At 46.5% G+C, this 22,716-nt stretch overlaps 1 protein-coding gene across 2 annotated transcripts in view; it reads left to right on the top strand.

Moving 5' to 3' along the window:
* The first annotated feature begins 14,551 nt into the window (after positions 1 to 14,551).
* RCSD1 (RCSD domain containing 1) overlaps positions 14,552 to 22,716 on the top strand; it is a 75,115-nt gene continuing 66,950 nt past the window's right edge. For both annotated transcript variants that reach the window (XM_007989652.3, XM_037986005.2), the window contains exon 1: positions 14,552 to 14,655. In XM_007989652.3, the coding sequence (XP_007987843.3) occupies positions 14,650 to 14,655 (6 nt within the window). In that variant the 5' untranslated portion in view covers positions 14,552 to 14,649. The remainder of the gene's footprint in view (positions 14,656 to 22,716) is intronic.

The following is a 22,716-nucleotide window of genomic DNA, read 5'->3' as shown; positions in this document are numbered from 1 at the left end:
TCCCTTGAGATTCCATATGAATTTTGAATTTTTTTCTATTTATGCAAAAAAAAAAACTATTGAAATTTTTATAGGTATTACATTGAATTTGCAGACAGCCTTGGGGGTATGGCCATTTTAACAACATTAAGTCTTCTGATCTATGAACACAGAGTGTGTTTTTGTTTGTGTCTTTAATTTCTTTCAGCAATGATTTGTAGTTTTCAGTGTATAGGTGTTGTTCTCAGCTTGCCTCCTTGGTTAAGTTTACTCCTAAGTATTTTACTCTTTTTGTTGCTATTGGAAATGGGATTGTTTTCTTAATTTTTTTCTTGGATTGTTCACTGTTAGTACAATAAAAGCACAACTGATTTTTTATGCTAATTTTGTATCATGTAACTTTGCTGAATTCATGTAATAACTCTAACTGTGTTTTGGTGTACAATCTTCAGGGCTTTCTACATATAAGATCATATAATCTGTGAACAGATCATTTTACTTCTTCCTTTCTGATTTGTATCCCTTTTATTTCTTTTTCCTGTCTAATTGCTCTGGCAAGGACTTCCAGTACCAAGTTGAATACAAGTGGTAAGAGCAGGCAAGCTTGCCTTGTTCTTGGTCTTAGAAAGCTTTCAGTTGACTGGGTGCAGTGGCTCATGCCTATAATCCTAACACTTTGGGAGGCTGAGGTGGGGTGGATCATTTGAGGTCAGGAGTTTGAGACCAGCCTGACCAACGTGGCGAAACCCCGCCTCTGCTAAAAATACAAAAATCAACCAGGTGTGGTGGCACACACCTGTAATCCCAGCTACTTGGGAGGCTGAGGCAGGAGAATCACTTGAACCTGGGAGATGGATGTTGCAGTGAGCCAAGATCGTTCCACTGCACTCCAGCCTGGGTGACAGAGTGAGACTATATCTCAAAAAAAGAAAAAAAAAAAAGAAAACGTTCAGTTTTTCACTGTTGACTGTAATGTTAACTGTGGGCTTTAAATAGTTTGTTTTTTTTTTTTTTTTTTTTTTTTGAGATGGAGTCTCGCTCTGTCACCCAGGCTGGAGTGCAGTGATGTGATCTCGGCTCATTGCAACCTCCATCTCCCGGGTTCAAGTGATTCTCCTGCCTCAGCCTCACAAGCAGCTGGGACTACAGGTGCGCACCACCATGCCTGGCTAATTTTTGTATTTTTAGTAGAGACGGGGTTTCACCATATTAATCAGGCTGGTCTTGAACTCCTGATCTCGTGATCCACCTGCCTCAGCCTCCCAAAGTGCTGGGATTACAGGCATGAGCCACCATGCCTGGCCCACCTCTAGTTTTACTTTTTTTTTTTTTTGAGACGGAGTCTCGCTCTGTCGCCCAGGCTGGAGTGCAGTGGCCGGATCTCAGCTCACTGCAAGCTCCGCCTCCCAGGTTCACGCCATTCTCCTGCCTCAGCCTCCGGAGTAGCTGGGACTACAGGCGCCCGCCACCTCGCCCGGCTAGTTTTTTTGTATTTTTAGTAGAGACGGCGTTTCACCATGTTAGCCAGGATGGTCTCGATCTCCTGACCTCGTGATCCGCCCGTCTCGGCCTCCCAAAGTGCTGGGATTACAGGCTTGAGCCATCGCGCCCGGCCTAGTTTTACTTTTTAAAATATAGGGCTTTGAGACTGGTTTTAAAATATTAAATTTGTTTGAAACTAGTCACGCATTAGAAATGATAGCCCAGGATGACCAACTGTCAACAGAAAAATCTGCATATGTATTTTCTAGATGTGGGCTTATGGAGACATATGGGGCCATATCTGTCTTGTGAGCTATGTTCTCTCATGCTTAGGTTTCAAGCCGAGTGATTGACAAGGCATACCCAGCTCGTGTAACTAACAATAAGCCATTTGCTGGGTGGTCCTTTAAAGCCAGCCTTGATGTTTCACACATGTGAGCCCGATGGACCAGTGAATGGAGAAGACTCTTCTTGGGTCTGTTGAGGAAGAAGAACTTGGAGAGACTAATCACCATTTTCCTTCTAGGTTCTTAGTGGCTTTAGAAACTGAAGGTCTCTAAGTTTCTCTCTAGACTTCGATGAGAGGCAGTAGAAGAAAAAGCAGCCAGGAAAGAACAAAATAGTGCTCTGATATGTCTCAGAACCAACTACCATGAATATCAAAACAGACATTGGCAAGCAAGGATACAGAACTGTGAATTGCAGCTACAAGAAATTAAGAAATACCACCCTGAGCAGGACCAAGTTGAATTCGGAAGCTAAGGCTTGTTTTTGTTTTTAAGTGATAAGCTGACTTGAGATAAAAGGAAGGAGAGAAGCCTCATTCCTTCAATTACCAACTACTTCCTGAACATGAATAAGCATGAATAAGGCATGTAAGTAGGCACTATAGAATACTGAGGAGAAAAGACACACCCATACATCACTATGATGTGACGTAGAGATAAATACCATAAGGGGGTGAGGAAAGAGAGCTATGGGCAAAGCACACTGTTAATTATTTAGGAATTCCTTCTCCCTGAGCAAGCAATCAGATCATCATCCTTAGCTCATCAACAGCTAATATCACAGTCCCTAATGCCCTTTCTTACCATCCCACTTCCTTCTTACCAACCTTAGTTCTAGTTTTGCTCTACCAGCCTTAGGGTAATCATGACCTGGTGCAGGGAGAAGAAGCATCAGGCAGACAAACAGACCGTGCCAGACAGATCATTCATGAAGCCTTAAACACAGCTGCAGAATTAAAACAGAAATGTCAAGGGAACAGAGTGTTCCAGCTGACTTAACTTCCTGTTGATATGTCTCTGGGGAGGAGGGGTGAGGTCTGGAGTTCTAGTATTGGGGGAGAGGGAGGGCAGGGGGTCTGGTGCCGGTGGGAGCGGGACTTACGTCTTTTCAGGCATGGGTACTCAGGAGTTGAGTTCCCATCTGCAAGGCTGTTGACACTCACTTCCTGAGGCTGACCATGGTCAGAGGAGTCTCTCAGCTACTGATGTGCCCAACCTACAGAAAAACAGGATGTTAGGTTTCAGATCTGATTGAGCCATGAGATGCAAATTCCTTTTCCACCCCACCCCCACCCCTCTCCCCAACGGCTGCCACCCACACCATTCCCCTTTCCGCAGCAAAGCATTCATCTCCCTGTGTGACTTCCATTAGGGGCTCTCTGCGTCCTTTGCTTCATTGCCAGCCTGGCTGTGAGGGGTCAGATTAGTGCTTAACCCATTTCATTATGGTTTCAGATTTATGATCATTTTGATTAGGAGTTCCTTACCACATCCCTGGGTGACTGATGAGAACTCTCCTCAAATTAGAAAAGGAGAACGATAAAGTCACTTTGCTCTCTGCAAGTCACCTATCTGGTAGGATCTTCAAATCCCCAGGCCTCACTTTGGCCCCTTTGCCTACAGGTTATCTATAGGTAATTTGTTGTCAAATCTTTCTTTTCCTTGGTTACTCTCATCCAGGCTCTTTCTCTTTGTTGCCACCTAAAAGCCCTTCCACGTGCAATGAAGGAAACAGAAGCAGAAAATACAAATCAGAAGCCATTCTGCTCAAGTTCAATCATCTTCAAAATGCAGATTTCACCCATTTTCACAGAGGCAAACACCAAGCGCAAAACTCTCCCAGAACAACATGCTGAGTGCAGCAGGATCTCCATAAGGAGACTGAAATGGATTCCAAACTTTGTGTCCTCTCAAAGGGCTGATATGCACCCTGTTGGAGCGGGCCCTGCAAACCTGAGGACTGAAGCTGGCTCTGGCAATAGCTCACGTTCTCTTCTACCCCCTCCGCAGGCTCCTGGGGCTCTTTGCTCACAGGATTCTTCCACACAAAGCTCTACCATCAGCCCCTGCACTGAGCACACCTAAGCCAACACCTTCTTCCTCTTGCCCCCAAGGCCTTCCTTGGCACTCCATCCTTGTCCCTCCGGCCTTCCTCAGTATCCAGCAACATCCAGTCTTACACTGCTTCAACACATTTAGTATTTAGCTTGTATTCTGATTCAAAGGCTCAAGGATCTATTATTGCCTTTTCAGATAAATGACACTCACAAGGTATGAACTCTATGCTTGCCTCATGGGTCCTAGAGTGGTATTAGGTACACCAAGATGAGAAAAGTCTTTAAAAGTCTCAAAGATTATCACACAGCAGGAAGCAGACAGTGTAATTATAACATACTCCCAAACTGTAAAAACATGCAAGAGACTTCAGCACCAGGAGTTGTGACTTTATACAAGGAGATGATAGTACGTAAACTAGTTGATATGTGGTAATTAGGAAAAAAGGTCAGGTCTTTAACTGTGCTATGGTATATTGTATATTACAACTCCCTATGTTATTACTGCATTTTTAAGTGGGCATGTGAGAATGGATTACAAAATGAATTATCTACCTTTTTGCATGGGGCTAGTGTGCACTCATTCATCCAACATGTATTGATTCACCAGATTTGAAGGTGACAATGATCATAGAACTTTGACCAAGATAGGGTGGAATGTGCCTTTATTAAGCTTACAGTTTCATAAGAAAATGAAGAAAGTAGATGGGGTCGGGCGCAGTGGCTCACACCTGTAATCCCAGCAATTTGGGAGGCTGAGGTGGATGAACCACTTGAGGTCAGGAGTTCGAGACCACCCTGGCCAACGTGGTGAAACGCCGTCTCTACTAAAAATACAAAAGTTAGCCAGGCCTAGAGGTGGGCACGTGTAATCCCAGCTACTGGGGAGGCTGAGGCAAGAGAATCACTTGAACCTGGGTGGCGGAGGTTGCAGTGAGCCGAGATCGTGCCGTTGTACTCCAGCCTGGGTAACAGAGCAAGACTCCATCTCAAAAAAACAAAAAAAAAGAAAGTAAATGGGCAATTATATAATAATTCTTTCAATGGCAGTAATAGTACAGGCGTTGAGTGGCACATAGGAAATGTCTCTCTCCCAGGTGGTAGGAGAGTGGAGAAAGGGGTGGTGGTGGTCAGGATCATCTTCCTAGAGAAACCCTAAACCAAGAACTCTTTTTCAAAAATGAATAAGCGTTCACTTTGTGCAAATCAGGAAATGTATTCCAGGCAGAGGGAAGAGCCCACTCAGGGACCTGAAAGCAGCTCAGAATGCCTGGAGTCTGGAATACTGGCTGTTCTCTGTTGAGAAGAGGCCAGGCAGATAAGTGCAGCCATGTCAGAAAAGGTGTGAGTGAGACATCTAAGAAGTCAGCCTTTATCCTGAGTGCTCCTGGGAGCCAGTTACACGTTCTAGAAAGATTACTGCCTGTGGAGTGGAAAATAGATGGGGTGGGGGGGAGTACAAGTCAAGGTTGGAGGCAAGGAGAACAACTAGAAGATGCAGAGATGAACTAGGACACTGTTTTCATAATCCCGATGTAAGACGGCAGTGACAGTGATGGAGGGAGGGGGGATGATATCAGGGTATTTCAGAGCTAGAATTGCAGCACCTGATTGCTAAAGATGAAGGAGAAATCAAGAGTGACCCCCAGGTTTCTGTCATGAGCAAATGGATGGATACTGAGGCCACTACAAGAGGGAAAGAGGAACCATCAGGTGGGGACCCAGGTTTTCAGTATGTTTTTGCAAATGAGTACTTTGCCAAAGTCAAAAACAAGAACACGTTGTGCAGAAACCTTTTGACATACTTCTCTGCCTGTTATCCATGTAAAAAGACAAAGGGGGATGAGTCATAGGTGGGATTTGGATACTCTCATTTCTTATAGTCTGTTTCACTTTATTTGTATAGAATTATTGGAGATAATTGTTTTAAGGCCAAGTGGGTAACCTCGAGCTTGGACAAGTTCTTGCCCACTTCAAGATACTCATTTGTATTAGCAAATGCCCTTAGAGGCAAAACTGCAAAGTCGCTTAACCTTACTAACAATATCCTAAAGAAATTACATCCAAAAAACCTTAATTTTACTAAACATCACCTCATTTTCTAGAAGAAATTAGTTCTTTGTTAAGAATGAGAAAAAGGATTATCAATACCCACTGCTGTTTAAAATTTAGATAGGAATTAAAACACTTCAAATTCTGATAATGGTTACTCTTATTTTTTTCAATTTAAAATTGTTTTTCCTCCACGAGTGATGTTAGGTTTCTCACTTGCGTTTTCTGTGTCGCATTCTCCCATCTTTCTGTTTCTATCTCTTTCTGTGTGTGTGTGTGTGTGCGCGCGCATGTGTTTCTCTCTCTACCCTTCCCTGCCAGTCTCTTTCTCCCCATCTCTGCTCCACATTTTCTGAGGGTCAACTTCTTTCTTTGTACTGATATATGTGTCTGACTTTGTCTTCTTAAAGTTTGTATCTATCTGACTCAGTTGAACACCTTCAACTATAACAAAAGATTATAACTCAGCCAGGCGCAGTGGCTCACGCTTGTAATCCCAGCACTTTGGCAGGCCGAGGCAGGAGGATCACTTGAGGTAAGGAGTTCGAGACCAGCCCAGCTAACATAGTGAAAACCCATCTCTACTAAAAATACAAAAATTAGCCAGGCATGGTGGCGGGCACCTGTAATCCCAGCTACTCAGGAGGCTGAGGCAGGATAATCACTTGAACCCGGGAGGCGGAGGTTGCAGTGAGCCGAGATCACACCACTGCCCTCCAACCTGGGTGACAGAGCAAGACTCCGTCTCGAGGGGTGGGAGAGGGAAGATTATAACTCAAATGGCTTAAGGCATAAAGAAATGTATTGCTCTGCTGGGCGCTGTGGTTCATGCCTGTAATCCCACCACTTTGGGAGGACGAGGCAGGCAGATAACAAGGTCAGGAGTTTGAGACCCGCCTGGCCAACATGGTGAAACCCTGTCTCTACTAAAAAATACACTAAAAATAGCTGGGCGTGATGACTTGCACCTGTAATCCCAGCCACTTGGGAGGCTGAGGCCAAAGAATTGCTTGAACCCAGGAAGTGAAGATTGTAGTGAGCCAAGATCAAGACATTGCACTCCAGCCTGGGCAACAGAGCAAGACTCCATCTCAGGAAAAAGAAAGACAGGAGAGGAGAGGAGAAGAGGAGAGGAGGGGAGGGAAGGGAAGGGGAGGGGAGGGGAAAGGAAGGGAGAGGAGGGGACAGGAGGGGACAGGAGGGGAGAGGAGGGGAGAGGAGGGGAGAGGAGGAAGGAAGCACTTGCTTCTCATAACAAGAAGTCCAGAGGGGGAAGTCATCCCAGGGTTGCTTGATTCAGCACCTCAACAAAGTTATTGGGTTTTTTATTCAATGAATGTTCACTGAGCGCCTATTTGTGCCTGGCCTTGATTTGGGCACACAGGATACACACTGAAAGAAAAGAAACAAAAATATCTGTGTTCATGGAGTTTACATTCTAGCTTTTCGCAGCTTTGCCTCATGGTAGCAAAATGGCTGTTGCAGTTCCAGGCATCATTACAAGGTAGAATAACACCCAATATTTACAGGGCATCTCTTCCTGTGTGTTTCTTTATCAGAAAGGGTAATGCTTTCCCCCTTTTGTCTCATTAGCCAAAATTCCTCACTTATCCCTCCCTAAAACAGTTTCTGGCAAGGGGAATGATATTTCTAAAACTGGCTTAGACTATTCAGGAATAACCCACTAACACCAGGCCCCGCTCCCTATTGTTCTAGCATGGGGCCCAGGCCCAGATTTTTTTTTTAAACAGGGTCTCACTCTGTTGCCCAGACTGGAGTACAGTGGCATGATCGTATCTCACTGCAGCCTCGAATTCCCGGCTCCAGTGATCCTCCCACCTCATCCTCCTGAGTAGCTAGGACAGATTTTTTTTTTTTTTTTTTAAGAGATGGGGTCTCACTACACTACCCAGACTGGTCTCTACCCCAAGCGATCTTCCTGCCTCAGCCTCCCAAAGTGTTGGAATTACAGGCATTAGCCACTGAATCCAGTCAAGAAAGATTTTTTCCAAAGCTCCCTGGGTCATTCTAATTTACAGCCTGAGTTGAAACTGTTGTGCAGGTGCCCTACATGATATACTTTTTAGGTTTAAGAAGGTTCGAGCTTCCTTGGTAGATTTACCAAATGTCATTCCTAAAACCTGGGATAATGTGCTAGAAGGAGAAGGCTGTAATCTTTTGGGATCTCTAAGTCATCCCCTTGGGTTTTCCATCAACACTGTTTTTTAGCGTCAGTTATTAGACCAGTGTCTTCTCCTAGCCCCATCCATCGTTGGCCCTTCTCTCAGCTGGAGACCACCCACCCCTTTCCTCAGAGCACCTGAGCTGAGTGCAGTCTCCATCCTCACAGCCACCCTTTCCTCAGTCCAGTCTGGGACTCTTTTGTTTTCTTCTTTTTTAAAAATTAAATCTCTCCCCTCAAATTATGAAAATACATGTGTTTACTGTAACCACTGAAACAGCACAAAGTTATTTTTACCAAGAAAGAGTTGAATAATCTTCCTCTTCCTGTATCCATTCTCTATTATTCCAGAAGATGAGGCTCTCTCTGGGCCTGTCTCTCTGCACGGCCAGTGCCCTCAGGCCCCGGCTTGTCAGTGGATCTCTGTGGTGGGGGTAAGGAGGAGGGGGTGACAGAAGGCTGTCACAGGAGTCAGTCCAGAATCAAAGCAGTGTGAGGGCTCAATTCCTTTCCCCAACTACCTTTTTTCTTAATTTTTAAAATGGAAACAATTTTATTTATTTATTTATTTATTTTTAGTTTTAGTTTTTGAGACAGGGTCTGACTCTGTCACCCAGGCTGGAGTGCAGTGGCATGATCACAGTTCACTGCAGCCTTGACCTCCCAGGCTCAAGCAATCCTCCCACCTCAACCTCCCAAGTTGCTGGGACTACAATCTGTAGAATACCACTATGCCCAGCTAATTTTTTTTATTTTTTATAGAGACAGGGTCTTGCCATGTTGCTCAGGCTGGTCTCAAATTCCTGAGCTCAAGCAATCCTCCCACCCTGGCCTCCCAAAGTGCTGAGATTACCGGCATGAGCCACTGTGCCCAGACTGAAATAATTTTAAACTTTGAGAAAAGTTGTAAAGTTAACACAAAGAACTCCCATATAGCCTCCCACCCAGAATTCCTTTCAGTTTTGCCAATTATCCTAATAATTCCTTTAATATGCTTGGCTCAAACAAACCAACCCAAATCACTCATTTAACCCAGTTTTCATGTCTCTCTAGTCTCCTTTAACCAGAACCCCTCCTCAGCCTTCCCTTGACTTTCCTGACATTGACACTTATGAAAATTACAGACCAGTCATTTTGAGGAATGTCTTCCTATTTGGTTTGTCCAATGTTTCCTCATGATTAGATTCAAGTTATGCCCTTTTGGCCAGAATATTACAGAAGTGATGGTGCGTTCTTATTGCATCCCATCATGTGACGTCAATTTGCTTCATTACTGGTGATGTTGACTTTGGTCACTTGATTACTACTATGTCTATTAAAGTTTCTTCTCTGTAAGGTTGCTTTTCTCCTTATTGTAATTAATCAGTGACTTGAGGGAGTTGGTTTAAATTATGTAAAACCTCATTCGTTACCCCACTTTTACCCAATAGATTTAGCATACAACTTTATTTCTTTCCTAAAATTAATTTAAGTACGATGGTTGTTAGATGGAAATTTTTTTTACACATGTTAGTTTGGCATTTTGTGTTTTTCTTTTTCTTTTTCTTTTTTTGAGATGGAGTCTCGGTCTGTCTCCCAGGCTGAAGTGAATGGGGTAATCTTGGCTCACTGAAACCTCCACCTCCCAGGTTCAAGCTACTCTACTGCCTCAGACTCCCGAGTAGCTGAGATTACAGATGCACACCACTACACCTGGCTAACTTTTGTATTTTTAGTAGAGATGGGGTTTCACCATGTTAGTCAGGCTGTTCTCAAACTCCTGTGTGTGTGTGTTTCATTATATTTTGTTTTGCCAATTTCCCAGAATTTAGGAATGAATGGTATTATGTAAAATGTTATATATATGTTTATATTATTTTATATATTTATATTGTATATATTTATATATTCTATTAATATAACTGTATTATATAGATGATATTTTATGTAATACCATATTAGGTAATTTTTACCTATATATGCATTTACCTATACCATACTAGGTAGTATTTGTAGTCAAAAAAGAATATTTGCTTCTTGCTCTTCATTTTTAAAATAAATGTGTCCACTATAAACAGCTGATTGATTGGAGCTCTTTGCAATTCTGCTTGAAAGCTAATTAAGTTACTACTTATTGTGGCCTTTCATGATCTTTTCTCCCACTGGGTCCTTATTCCCATGGGAGACCCATCTCTGAAAGACTCTGTCTTTGACTTAAAGGGAAAGATCCTAATTTGCTTCACTTGTTCATTCATTCATGCACATATTCACCAAATTATTTTTATTTTACTTTTTTTTTAGAGACAAGGTCTTGTTCTGTTGCCAAGGCTACAGTGCTCACTTTAGCCTTAAACTCCTGGGTTCAAACCATCCTCCACCTCCCAAAGCACTGGGATTACAGGTGTGAGCTACCACCTGGCCTCATTCACTAAATATGTATTGAGGGCCTTCTATATGCCTGGAGGAACCTCTGGCTCCTCCCCACACGTCTTTCCCCTGGCTGAGCTGTATCTCTGGTGTTCTTGTTCTTGTTCTTGTTTTTTTGTTTTTTTGAGATGGAGTCTCACTCTGTTGCCCAGGCTGGAGTGCAGTGGCGCAATCTCAGCTCACTGCAACCTCTGCCTTCTGGGTTCAAGCGATTCTGTTGCCTCAGCCTCCCAAGTAGCTGGGATTACAGGCGCATGCCACTACGTCCAGCTAATTTTTGTATTTTTAGTAGAGGCAGGGTTTCACCATGTTGGCCAGGCTGGTCTCAAACTCCTGACCTCATGATCTGCCTGCCTCAACCTCCCAAAGTGCTGGGATTACAGGCGTGAGCTACCGCACCTGGCATTTTTTTTTTTTTTTTTTTTTTTGAGTCAGAGTCTTGGCTCTGTCACCCAGGCTGGAGTGCAGTGGCAAGAATTTGGCCCACTACAACCTCCAGCTCCCCGGTTCAAGCAATTATCCTGCCTCAGCCTCCTGAGTGACACGGATTACAGGCACACGCCACCATGCCCAGCTAATTTTTGTATTTTTTTAGTAGAGATGGGGTTTTACCATGTTGGCCAGGCTGGTCTCTAACTCCTGACCTCATGATCCACCCGCCTCGCCTCCCAGAATTCTGGGATTACAGGCGTGAGCCGCCGTGCCCGGCCTGGTGTTCTTATTGTTAGTTACCTGATGACCTCTACTTATTGTGTGGCTGGTTCTGACTATCAGGGTATATGAAGGGTAAGGGCCCAGGGTGGAGTGAAGGAAGTGGTTCCATGTTAGCTAGCCAGACCCCCAGAAAGAGAGGGGAACCAACTCCTCTGAAAGTCACTTTCCCTTCCCCTTGGACTGTTGTTTCCTCCCAGCCCCCAGAGCAGCCAGTTACAATCCCAGATAACCCAGCAAACCCGGGTGTTTATCAGCAAAGTTACTGCTATTCTGGCTCCTGGAGATCTTCTGTAGGGACAGAAGAAGATGAGAGGAATACACATACCACACCTACTCATGGCTGCCGAGACACAGCTCGGGCTGCCGAAACACAGCTCAGGCTGCCGAAACACAGCTCGGGCTACCTCTTGGTCCTTCCCTCCCCTTTTTCCAGCCCCTCCCTCAGGAGAAGTCCCAGTCTGGGGCCCAGATAGCTCTGGAGCAGTATTCAGCTCTGCAGTGGGGACCCAGGAGCATAGTGGAGGCCAAGCTTGTTTGCTTTGTGGTCATTTGTTCTCAGCCAAGGGAGGCCTGAGCAGGGCGTGGGGAGCAGCTGCAAGTCACCTTGGGTGACTGTGATGTTATCTGGGCCTAACGGTTTCCTCTGGGTAAGCACTTCCGCCCTCCTGTTTGTGAAGCCAGAAACCTGTGCTGGGGCAGCCCCATTCTGAGCGCAAAGGAGGACCAGGTAGAAGGAGAAAGGAAAAGGCCCTGTGGAGCAGAGTTACAAGACCTGGTAGTAGACTATGCAGTCATCACTATGTCCTGAACCTGTAAAAAGAACAGAAAATATCACAAGCAAAAGCGTGCATTGCAGGTTACCAGTAAATACCCTTCCTTACTGCCGACTCTGCTCCAGAGTCCTCACCTGAGCAGCCATGTGACTGGACTGGGAGGGGGCTCACCATTAATTCCTGAGAGTGAGGGCTCTTTTCACTAGGTCCCTGAGTGCCTGGCTCTAAATAAAAGAAATATCAGGGCCGGGCGCGGTGGCTCACGCCTGTAATCCCAGCACTTTGGGAGGCCGAGGCGGGCGGATCACGAGGTCAGGAGATCGAGACCATCCTGGCTAACACGGTGAAACTCCGCCTCTACTAAAAATACAAAAAATTAGCCGGGCACGGTGGCGGGCGCCTGTAGTTCCAGCTACTCTGGAGGCTGAGGCAGGAGAATGGCGTGAACCCGGGAGGCGGAGCTTGCAGTGAGCCGAGATCGCACCACTGCACTCCAGCCTGGGTGAGAGCGAGACTCCCCCGTCTCAAAAAAAAAAAAAAAAAGAAAGAAAAAAAGAAATATCAGGCTCTTATTCATCTGAACATCTGAAGCTTGTACATGGGGCTAAGCGTTATAAAAACAGCCACTCTTTGCAGAGTGCCTACTACATTGTATAGGTGAGGAAAATGAGAATCAGAGCGGTTAAGTGACTTGTCTAAGAAAATACAGCTAGAAGGCCGGGCCCGGTGGCTCAGGCCTGTAATCCCAGCACTTTGGGAGGCCGAGATGGGCGGATCACAAGGTCAGGAGATTGAGACCATCCTGGCTAACACGGTGAAACCCCGTCTCTACTAAAAAATACAAAAAACTAGCCGGGCGAGGTGGTGGGCGCCTGTGGTCCCAGCTACTCGGGAGGCTGAGGCAGAAGAATTGCGTAAACCCAGGACGCGGAGCTTGCAGTGAGCTGAGATCTGGCCACTGCACCCCAGGCTGGGCGACAGAGCAAGACTCCGTCTCAAAAAAAAAGAAAGAAAGAAAGAAAGAAAGAAAGAAAGAAAGAAAGAAAGAAAGAAAGAAAGAAAGAAAGAAAGAAAGAAATACAGCTAGAAAGTAGCAGAGCTGGAATTAAGCCCTCAGTCTGTTTCTAAAACCAGGGGTCTTCCTCTATACTTAGCTAAGCTAAAGAACTAGAAGCCACTCTGGCATTAGGGCTGCCAGCGTTTTAGAAAGTTGGGCCTTAGAAAGTTCTAGGACATGAAGGAGGCCATATATCTAAGACTGGTACCCAAAGCAACAATCTAAGTGCCTGAAAGTGCACAGATGGTGCCTGGATAAGCAGAATCAGGGCAGTCTCTGTAGCAGGAGCAGACTCTCAGCTTGTTTGCTCTGCTGTTTCTCCACATGTCTCTTCACAGCGCTCACCATAACCTGTCCCATTGGCCACCTCTGACGGGGCTCCCCTCCCCGGTTGAGGTGGGGTCGGGCCAGTGAGAATGCTGTGGGATAACCCAGAGGCGTCATATATCCAGCCAATACCCTGACACTCACAGGTCTCTGAAGGCATTTTCCTGTTTCTCTCTGCCAAAGGGTCCGAAGGGAGCAGGGATCCGGATAGCAGGGAGCGACCCTGGTGCAGATTCCAGTCCCCGCATCCCTCCCACGCGGTCTCTTTGCTGCCCAGCCGGGATGGCCCCAAAGGAAGGTTGCTATGCTGGGCCCCGTGGGAATCAGATGTTGAGCATCCTGCCCTTTACTATATTTAACAGGAATGGAGACGAGGCCCTTTAGCAAGCAGCTTGTGGGAGCCAAAATTCCCACAAAACCGAATGCATCAGTCAAAGCAAGATTTGAAGAAAAGATTTATCACTTCAGGGAGCTTGGAAAACTTTGCGTGGATTCCTCATTTTCCTCCTCCTCCTCCTTCTCCTCGTACACAGATGATAGATAGATAGATAGTGTTTTCCTGGAAGGTGGAGAGGAAAAGAGGTGCGAAGGGAAAGGTGGTCCTGTCGGCGCCAAGCTGAGCTCTGAAGCCTCCGTCTGAAGGGCTCCTCTTTTGGGAGAACACAAACGCCTTCCACCAGGTAGGGTCCTCGAACTCCACCCAAGAACTGCAGGGAAACCAGGTACGACAGTAATGCAATTTTAAAAAGAGGGAGAGGAAGAAGGAAAGCAGGACGGATGGACACAGAAGAAGGAAATCGAAAAGAGAGGAAATCAAAAGAATTAAAGGACCACTCTAATTCTTGAAGGGACAGGAAAAAGAAAGAAGACGCATTAAGGGAGGGAGACATTGAGAAGGACTGAGACCGTGGCAAAGCCCAGGGTCCTGAGAAACTTCGCGAGACAGAGGGGCCCTGCAGCTGCCCATCCCCATGTTTGGGCACATGGAGTCGTGGCTCCCGCTCTTGAGTCCTGCCCTGGGAGGGACAGTATCTGTTTAGATTTGCGTCTAAATTTAAACCCTGATCGTCGGCCTCCCTCCCCGCTCCCCACCCTCCCCTCCCCTCCCCTCCCCTTCCTCCCTCCCTCCTCCTCCTTCCTCGTTCTCTCGCGCAGGGCCCCCGCGGCCGGGGCAGTCCCGCAGCCGAGCGCAGCCGGGCGCGCGCCGCCGCCCACTCGCCCTGTGCCCGCCACAGCCCGAAACTGGCCACGGCCGGGAGTGGAGGGGACAGCGGGGATCGTGAGCTCCTACCCGAGCGAGCGGGTGCGTCCGCTTCAGAGTCGGCACCTGAAGGACATGGAGGTAAAGGACCCTGGAGAGGGACACGGGGCTGGGCAGTGAGCGGGGGTACCGGGCGCCCCTTCCCCGGGCGGCTGCCCCTGCTCTGAGCATGGAGCACGCGGCTCATCGCTGCTGCCAACTAGAAGGGCAAATGCCTGCTGTTCCGACGCCTCCTTGGCCAACTCTGGAGGATCATCCCTGGTCCCACCTAGGACACCCGAGTGGGCAGGCTGGGGTTGGTAAGGAAAGACCTCAGAGGGAGAGAAAACGGCTTTCCTAGAGGCCCGGGTATTTTGGTTAGGAACTTAAATGCTAAAAAAAAAAAAAAAAAAAAAGTTAGGTGCAGCCAAGGTTTGTAAACGGGTAAACGTGTCAGCAAAAACTTTGCAAGAAGGCAGAAGCCCTTGAATCTGAAGAGATGAGTATTGAAAGGGAAACAGAAGTGGCAACACGAGGCCAGCACGCCTTCGTGGGTCTGTGGGCTTCCCTTTTCACTTTCGGAGTGGCATTTTAGAGAGTCCAGCTGTCCTCTTGCTTCTGAAGTCCTTCCTGGGTCTGTCGCATCTTCTTCCATAACTTTCTCAAAAGTTCCCCTCACTGATCAGTCGAATGACATTATTTCTGATAAAACTTAAGACTCCCTTGGACACCCCTGCCTCTGAAGCTGTGTGTCCCAAGGTATGCTGGCCACATATGCAGGCTGTGCCAGAGCGAGGCCCCGCACTTCTCTGCCTGCTGAGAGGAGGTCTGGGGACTTTCCTTGTTCTGTTCCAACCTCAGCAGAGGAGCGGTTGGGTGTATTCCCCACATCCCTCTCTTCTGCACATCTTGAGGCTTCGGTATGTTTCCCCCTTGCAAATGAGACCTGATATGTAGCCCTAAGTCAATCTTAGTAGAACCTGGGACTTTTGAGAAGATGCTAATGTTATATAGTTTTAAAGGTGATTCCCACTCATATTCAAAAGGAAACCTGTGTTGCTCACTAGACTGTGGTCAGTGCAATCAGGATTCACAATTAACTCTGCTATCTCTTCCCTGCTCCAGGCTCTGTGCCTGGGCCCTGGTGGTCTTTTTATTTTTTTCTTTTGAGACAGGGTCTCATTCTGTTACCCAGGCTGGAGTGTAGTGGCACAATCTCAGCTCACTGCAACCTCTGCCTCCCAGGCTCGAAGGATTCTCCTACCTCAGCCTCCCAAGTGGCTGGGACTACAGGTGTGTACCACCATGCCTAGCTAGCTCTAAATTTTTTTGTAGTGACAAGTTATCACTATATTGCCCATGCAGGTCTTGAACTCCTGGGCTCAAGTGATCCTCTAAGCCTTGAATTCCCAAAGTACTGGATTTGCAGGCATGAGCCACACCACTCCTGGTCCTGGTTGTCTTTTCTAAGCTAGACTCTGTGCTTGCCGGCAAAGCTTCATGACTTCTCTAAAGGTGCAATACATTTGTACTTTAGAGAAATCACGGAGCTGTATCCAGGCATCCAGCCCAATCAGTTGTCTTCAAGGAACAGGGAATTACATTCAAGGAGACTCTTATAGAGTGCAAGAACCACTGGAGTCTAAGATGGACCCTCCATAGAAACATTTGCAAGGCCAGGAAGCTCAGGCAGATTAGGGCTGGGGGTGAGGCACACACACAGCGAAGCTCAGCAGGTGGTGTGCACACATCCACCCAAAGATCACACAAGCACAAAACAACAGGGTTCTCTCTGAGCTGGCCACTGCTTCAGGGCAGAGGAGGGAAATGGCCCAGGCAACGCCCAGCTTCTTGGGTTGGGTGAAGGCTCCTTAAGATATTGTTTTAGAAGTGGTTTCCCTCTTCTGGAAGTGTACAAAGTGCCTTAGGCCCCAGGCTGCAGGTTCACTATGATGTATGACCTGTCTAACCTCTTGAAGAAACGGATTGGAGATAAGAGGAAAGCAACTCTTAGACTTCAAGCAGGTTGCTACTGGAGGGCCAAATGCAAGTGTCAACTTTGTTCTAGGAAAACAAGGAGGGTCTCCTTCCACAGAGGCACTTTCTCCCCCCTCAGTTGAGGAAGGGATAATGTATGGCAGAGGCGCTGAAACTATCAGCTGAGCAACTTCCTGTGTGGCTTGGGGGGTGGAGGGGATTGCAAAAAAAGAGAAGGCCCTTCCTTATCGAGATGTTTAGTAACTTATGCAGGATTCCACAAGATACCAAAATCACTCCCGTGCTAGGATTTGGGAGGGACACGGGAGGGAATCGCTCAGCCAGCCAGAAGCCTGACAAATCGCCCTGCATCTATTGCAGGGTGTCAATTTATTGGTTGGACAGTGGCTGCTTTTGAAGTTTCTTTGTCAAAATGCCTGCGGGGGGGGGGGGGGAACAAAAAAACAAAAAAACCCTGCAACTGCTAGGGAAGAAAGTAAAGAGGAAAACTAGGGGCCAGGGAAGTGACCATTCTTAGCCAGGAAGTAAACTTTTCATGGTGAAGCATGTTAGGCAGGAGTGGGACTTGGGGGTTTCTGAAAATCTCAGAGTAAAACCCTCTTTTGAGAGGTGAAACTCACTTTTGGGACATGAAAGGGCTACTGTATATGGAAAGAAATGAAGTTATGTTACTTCTCAGTATTAGGAATCCAAACCAGACCAACAAGGGTTACTCAACATTCATTCTCTAAAGCTCATGTACCCATTGGAAGTCTTTGAGAGATCTTTTTTTAAAGTCACTGTTACTATTATCAACAACATCAGTCATTACTTCAGCCCTCATAGAGCCCTCTGGAATAAACAAAGTATAGATGCCATCTGATCCCTGCCTTCTAAAAGCTCACAACCCAATAAAGGGAATGAGACTGACTATATCCTGTCATATACATAATCTTCAAATGCATAAGTGCCAGTTGAATACTGCTGCAGATCATGAGTTCTGCAGGAGTTTAGACTAGATTAGGTTCAGAAGAAGCCTTGGAAGAAAGATGTGGGTGAGGAGGAGAAGGTATAAGGAATGGGCACAGGGAGAACATGCCAGCTTTGTCCAACCAGCTGGGAAGGAAGGTAGGAAAGCAGTAACAGAAAAAAATGAAAGTATTAAGATAAATCCAAGGTCACTGAGTATAGTAGATGCCCAGCTAAGTGGGTGAGTGGGAGCTGAAATCCAAATCACTTGAAGGAAAAGGTTACTTTTTGTTCATACAAAATCTCCTTGCCTAGTTGAGCCTCACACGGGTGGCTTTTTCTAATTCATGCAGAGGCCATCTGCAACCCTTGAAGGCCAGAGTTGTATGGCCCTGGATTCTGCTCCATGGACAGTAGGAAACTCTGAGAGGTGTTGAGGCAGCTGGCAGCAGTGATGTAGCAGGGATGATACAGCAAAAATGCCAGTTCATGGAGTGAGCAAGGGAACCAGGGGAGAAAGCATCTTTTTGAGTCCAGGTATATTCTGACTTCGGGATACAATAAGAATGGATAGAGTGGAAAAGAGTAAAGACCATGTGCTGGAAGGGAAGTCAGAAGTCACCAAGCTGCCCAGAAGAGTGAAGTTCTCTATGGTGCCAGGGAAAATGGCAATACCAACTTTTATAGCTTCATACAAAGCCTTTTACAGGCAGGGATTGTCTCACTGGTCTTTGAGTCTCCAGAATGAGCACAGTGCCTGGCATATAGTCATATAATTTCTCAATAAAAGTTTGCTTGATAAATGATTAGCAGAAATAAGGAACTCTTTCCCCTCTCGGTCTGTAACTCAAACGTCTCCACCTCTGGAAGCCTCTGTGATGCCCCCAGACTCTACAGCACTCTCAGAGCACTTTGCTCAAGCCACTATCAGAACACTAGGCAGAACTGGAACTGTCAGCCTTCCTGACTGTCACCCTGGAAGGCTCCTTGAGGGCAGGGGCCATGTCTTATACATTTAGAGCCTCATGGCATCAAGAAAGGCTTGTTGCATGAGCAAATATTGAAGATGGTAGAAAGATCACGGTTTTTTTTTTTGACAAGCAGGGTTTAGATATGTTGGTTTTGATTGTTCTAAGCAGAATATCCACCACTCCCTAAGAAATACAAACCTGTTATGTTATAAATGTGATTCTCCTCTAGAAGAGATAATAGGTGATGTTATTGTGGATAGGAACCCGGAGGACAGAAGTGTGTAAAGAAGGAGCTGGAGGTGTAGGATGTCACATTTAAAGTAATATTCTTGGTCGCTTAAATATAAATTGTGTGCACTGCCAATAGCCTGAGGTCACTTGAAAAAAAAGTATAACTTTCACTGACTAAATCCTTTGTTTGTTCAACTAAACTGTAGGCACATCATGGCACTGATAAAATCATGAATTTCTAACTTAGGTGGAGTCAATAAATGAATCATTTTCTTTGGGGTAACTGCAAATCTCAGTATTTATTGGGCCCTTATTACATACCGGATCTTGTATTTTAAATGTTTCTTTAAAATGATGGAGCTCTCATGTCTTTTCATTCTCACAGACTGTCAGTATTACTATGATGAGAGTCTGTGTGTGTGTGCGTGCATGTGTGTGTGTACATATTGGTGTATATGATGTGTTCGTTTTGTAACCTACTTTTTCATCTGTATCTTTTTACTTCAGTAAACATTTTCTACCACATTTTTTTTTAAATTATGGGGCTAGGAGATAGAAGAGAAACATGTAACGAATCCAAGTCTTAAAAAGATTATTTTGGTATTTCACCGTGAAACACTAGGAGAAACACCCACAGCCTCGCTGTGTTTTGACCCACCCACCCTCTCCCTGAGCCATATGTTGGCTGCTGGTTGGAGCTGATGGGCCGTAATTAGGAATTGCACAGCCTCTAAAGCTAGAGTTTGGCTCGGTGGACTTGTGGCATGCCAAAATACCCCACATTCTTCTCTGGCTCCCACGTGCTCTGTGGGACCCTCACTGTCACACTGGCCCCCACTCAGCAGACATCTTCCATTTGTTGGACTGCGACGACAGGGGGAATTTGGGGAGTGAGACTTTAAGGGCCCAGCCCAGGCCCTATCACAGGAGGGGGTGAGTGTGCATTCCTGGAAAGGAGTCGGGTTTCAGAGCCTGATCCGCAGCGTGGCTCCTCACAGCACCGCCAGCCAGAGCTTGGCGCGCGCGGTTCCGTGGGAAATCTGAACACTGGCGGCTCAGCAGCCCGGTAATCTTATCAGGGCCGCAAGAGAAAGCATTTTGGTTCCAGAGAAATCTGAAGGCAGCTCCGCTTTCCTCCAGTAATAATATTTAAGTCTGTGGAGCCAGTCTGACCACCCCTATTCAACTCATTAGAATCTAAAAATCTCAGAGCTCTGGGTGAAATAAAACAATTTTTAGCTGCCCTCTGCCATAAGGTAAAGGGATAAACCAACTCACCAAGAAGTATCCTGAGGATTTAGGCACTATTGGACTTTGGGAAAGCCAACAACTTGCAATTTTTCTCTTACCTGAGGAGTAGTTCAGCCCAAGCCTTTAGAAGTAAGACAGAAGGATGGTTCTTGTAGTATCAAAGTTTCAGTAATGCTTCGGACACAGGATGAACACTGAGTTGCCACCATCGACAGGATTGCCCTAGGAATCTCCTGAAGCTCATCACCAGAGCCAGACCCGTATGAACACTCTCCTGGTTCTTTGGTCTTCTGGGCAGTCAGCCTGCCATTTTTTTCCTTTAGGGCTTCCTGAATACCTATCTCCAGGGAATCGTGGAAACAGATGGCTAAGCCCATGAGGCTAACCCTGTAGAGCCATTTATTTGGATGGATCAAATCCTATTCCATGGGAAGGGCCTCCTGCCAGTGCAATTCCAAATCCCAATGACTCCCTACAAGGGTTGCAGGGCCCTTACCTTTGTAAGAGACCCCTCTGAGTTGCCATTAGAGTCTATCTTTAATGAATAGTATTAGAAGCCTCCAAGCTGGAGCTGTCAGATGGGGGCACTGAGAAATTCTGGACTTTGGAACAGACATTTTCCCCAGCGAAAAATTCAAGTCAGCATCACAGATGTCTCCAGCCCTTTGTTTTGAACCTGTTTGTACCATGCCAGGGCCAACCTCCTGGCCTCGGGATAGCAATCACTACTCTTTCCCAGGCTGAATCTTTTATCATTAATCATTAATGATTCACAGCATGCCAGGCACTAGCTGCTTCTTCTTCTTCTTCTTCTTCTTTTTTTGAGACAGAGTTTTGCTCTTGTTACCTGGGCTAGAGTGCAACTGCACGGTCTTGGCTCACTGCAGCCTCCTCCCGGCTTCAGGCGATTCTCCTGCCTCAGCCTCCCAAGTAGCTGGGATTACAGGTATGCACCACCACACCCGGCTAATTTTGTATTTTAGTAGAGACGAGGTTTCACCTTGTTGGTCAGGCTGGTCTTGAACTTCTGACCTCAGGTAATCCACCCACCTCGGCCTCCTGAAGAGCTGGGATTACAGGTGTGAGCCACCACGCCTGGCCCATGCACTAGCTTTTTAGTTAGATTCAGTAAGCACACACTGAGCCCTTACTGCCTGCCAGGCACTGCGGATCTAAAAGGGTACATATCTACCAGCTTGCTGACCCTTGAAGAACTTGCAGTCTAAGAGGGGAGACAAACACCTAAACAGATTATTGCAAAGCAGGGATGAGAGCTTACATTCACAGAGGAGGAACATCAGCCTGGGGCTCAGGGAAGGCTTCCTGCTAAAATAATTTCTGAGTTGAATCTTGAGGGGTGAGTAAGAGCTAACCAAGGGCAGAAAACTGGGAAGAGCATTCTAATCAGAGAGAGTGACAAGAGCAAAGCTACTGGTGCAAGAAACAGCATGGTGTGCATGGGAGATAATGAGTAGTTCATCCCTGGAGGATAAAGCAAGATAAAGATATTTGAGAACTAGGTGGGGAGTACAGGAAATGTAAGTTGCAGTTCCTGCCCTAAAAGGAGCTCTCTTCTATTTGGGGAAACAAGATATACCCAAATGACATGACATAAAAACATGCAAGATAGAATCTTGGTAAGTTCTAAGGTGCGTGGGCGTTCTAAAGCTCCTCTAATACAAGGTAGAGAAAACTGGCTTCCGGTGCTAGGGATTCCTCCACAAGTGCTGTTCTTCCCCCACCTCCTGGCAGCCCTAGGGTGCAGAACACACAGGAGACCTCAATCTAATGGCGGGCACATGTCTGCCTGGGGCCTGCCCCAAAGGCTCCAGCTAGAGAAGTTGATTTGAAATAGGCTCCAGGTCCCAAGGGAATGCCTTTGGTCAAGCTCACCAAAAGCCACCCCAAGTCCTCCTACCTTCTCTGACAGAAAGAGAGTTCTAGGAATAGACCATACACACACGCATACACCTCTCTTCTGTTCCCACTCACACCTCCACCTGCAGCTCCGCTCTTTCCTTCCACTATGGCCACACACTCTCTACACCCCTGGAAAAGCCAGCATGTCTCCTGCTTGCCCAGAGGCAGCCAAGGCATGCACCAGGGTGGACTGTAGAGCAGCAGCCAACCACATGCATCAGCCGCAACCCAGTAAGCAGTGCCACTGGGCCTTGTGGCTGCTATTGCACAATCCAGGCACCCACGCCACAGGTCACAGAGCATTTGCATCTCACAATGTGCCGCAGCAGGTTTTGGGCCTCCTCTGAGCCTAGACCCTAGACTTTCAATAGTTCATTCCCAACACATGAGCTAAACATACACTTTTCCCACCCTGCTGGGCCATCCACCATGACCTCCATATCTGAAGCATATTCCCAGGCCTCAGGTTCCTGGCTTGTCATGCTTTAGAGATGTTTTGATGAACAATGGGAAATTCATTTCTGAGCAGCCACACCGATGTCAGTGTGGGAGAGACCTAAAGCTTGTTGTCATGGTAATTACTACCACTTGTTGAATGCCTACTATATATAGATGCTGTGCACAAATTCATTTCTTTTAATCTTCATAAAGTCGTATTATGTCAGTCTTCTAGGAAAGGATGCTGAGGCTTTGAGATGCTTAAATAATGTGCCCAGGGTCTAGAAGGTAATTACCAACCTTCTAACATTTGAACCTACCCTATCGAGTGGGATCCTGTGACCCCTGTTCTTTCTCTTGCTCTGGAGAAACTCTGGCTTCCCCCACAGCGCCTGTGTGGGCTCTC

Source organism: Chlorocebus sabaeus, chromosome 25, assembly GCF_047675955.1.
Source record: "Chlorocebus sabaeus isolate Y175 chromosome 25, mChlSab1.0.hap1, whole genome shotgun sequence".
In the NCBI taxonomy this organism is placed as follows: domain Eukaryota; kingdom Metazoa; phylum Chordata; class Mammalia; order Primates; family Cercopithecidae; genus Chlorocebus; species Chlorocebus sabaeus.
Note: the sequence above shows the minus strand (reverse complement) of the source record. Positions and strands in the feature narration are given on the sequence as shown.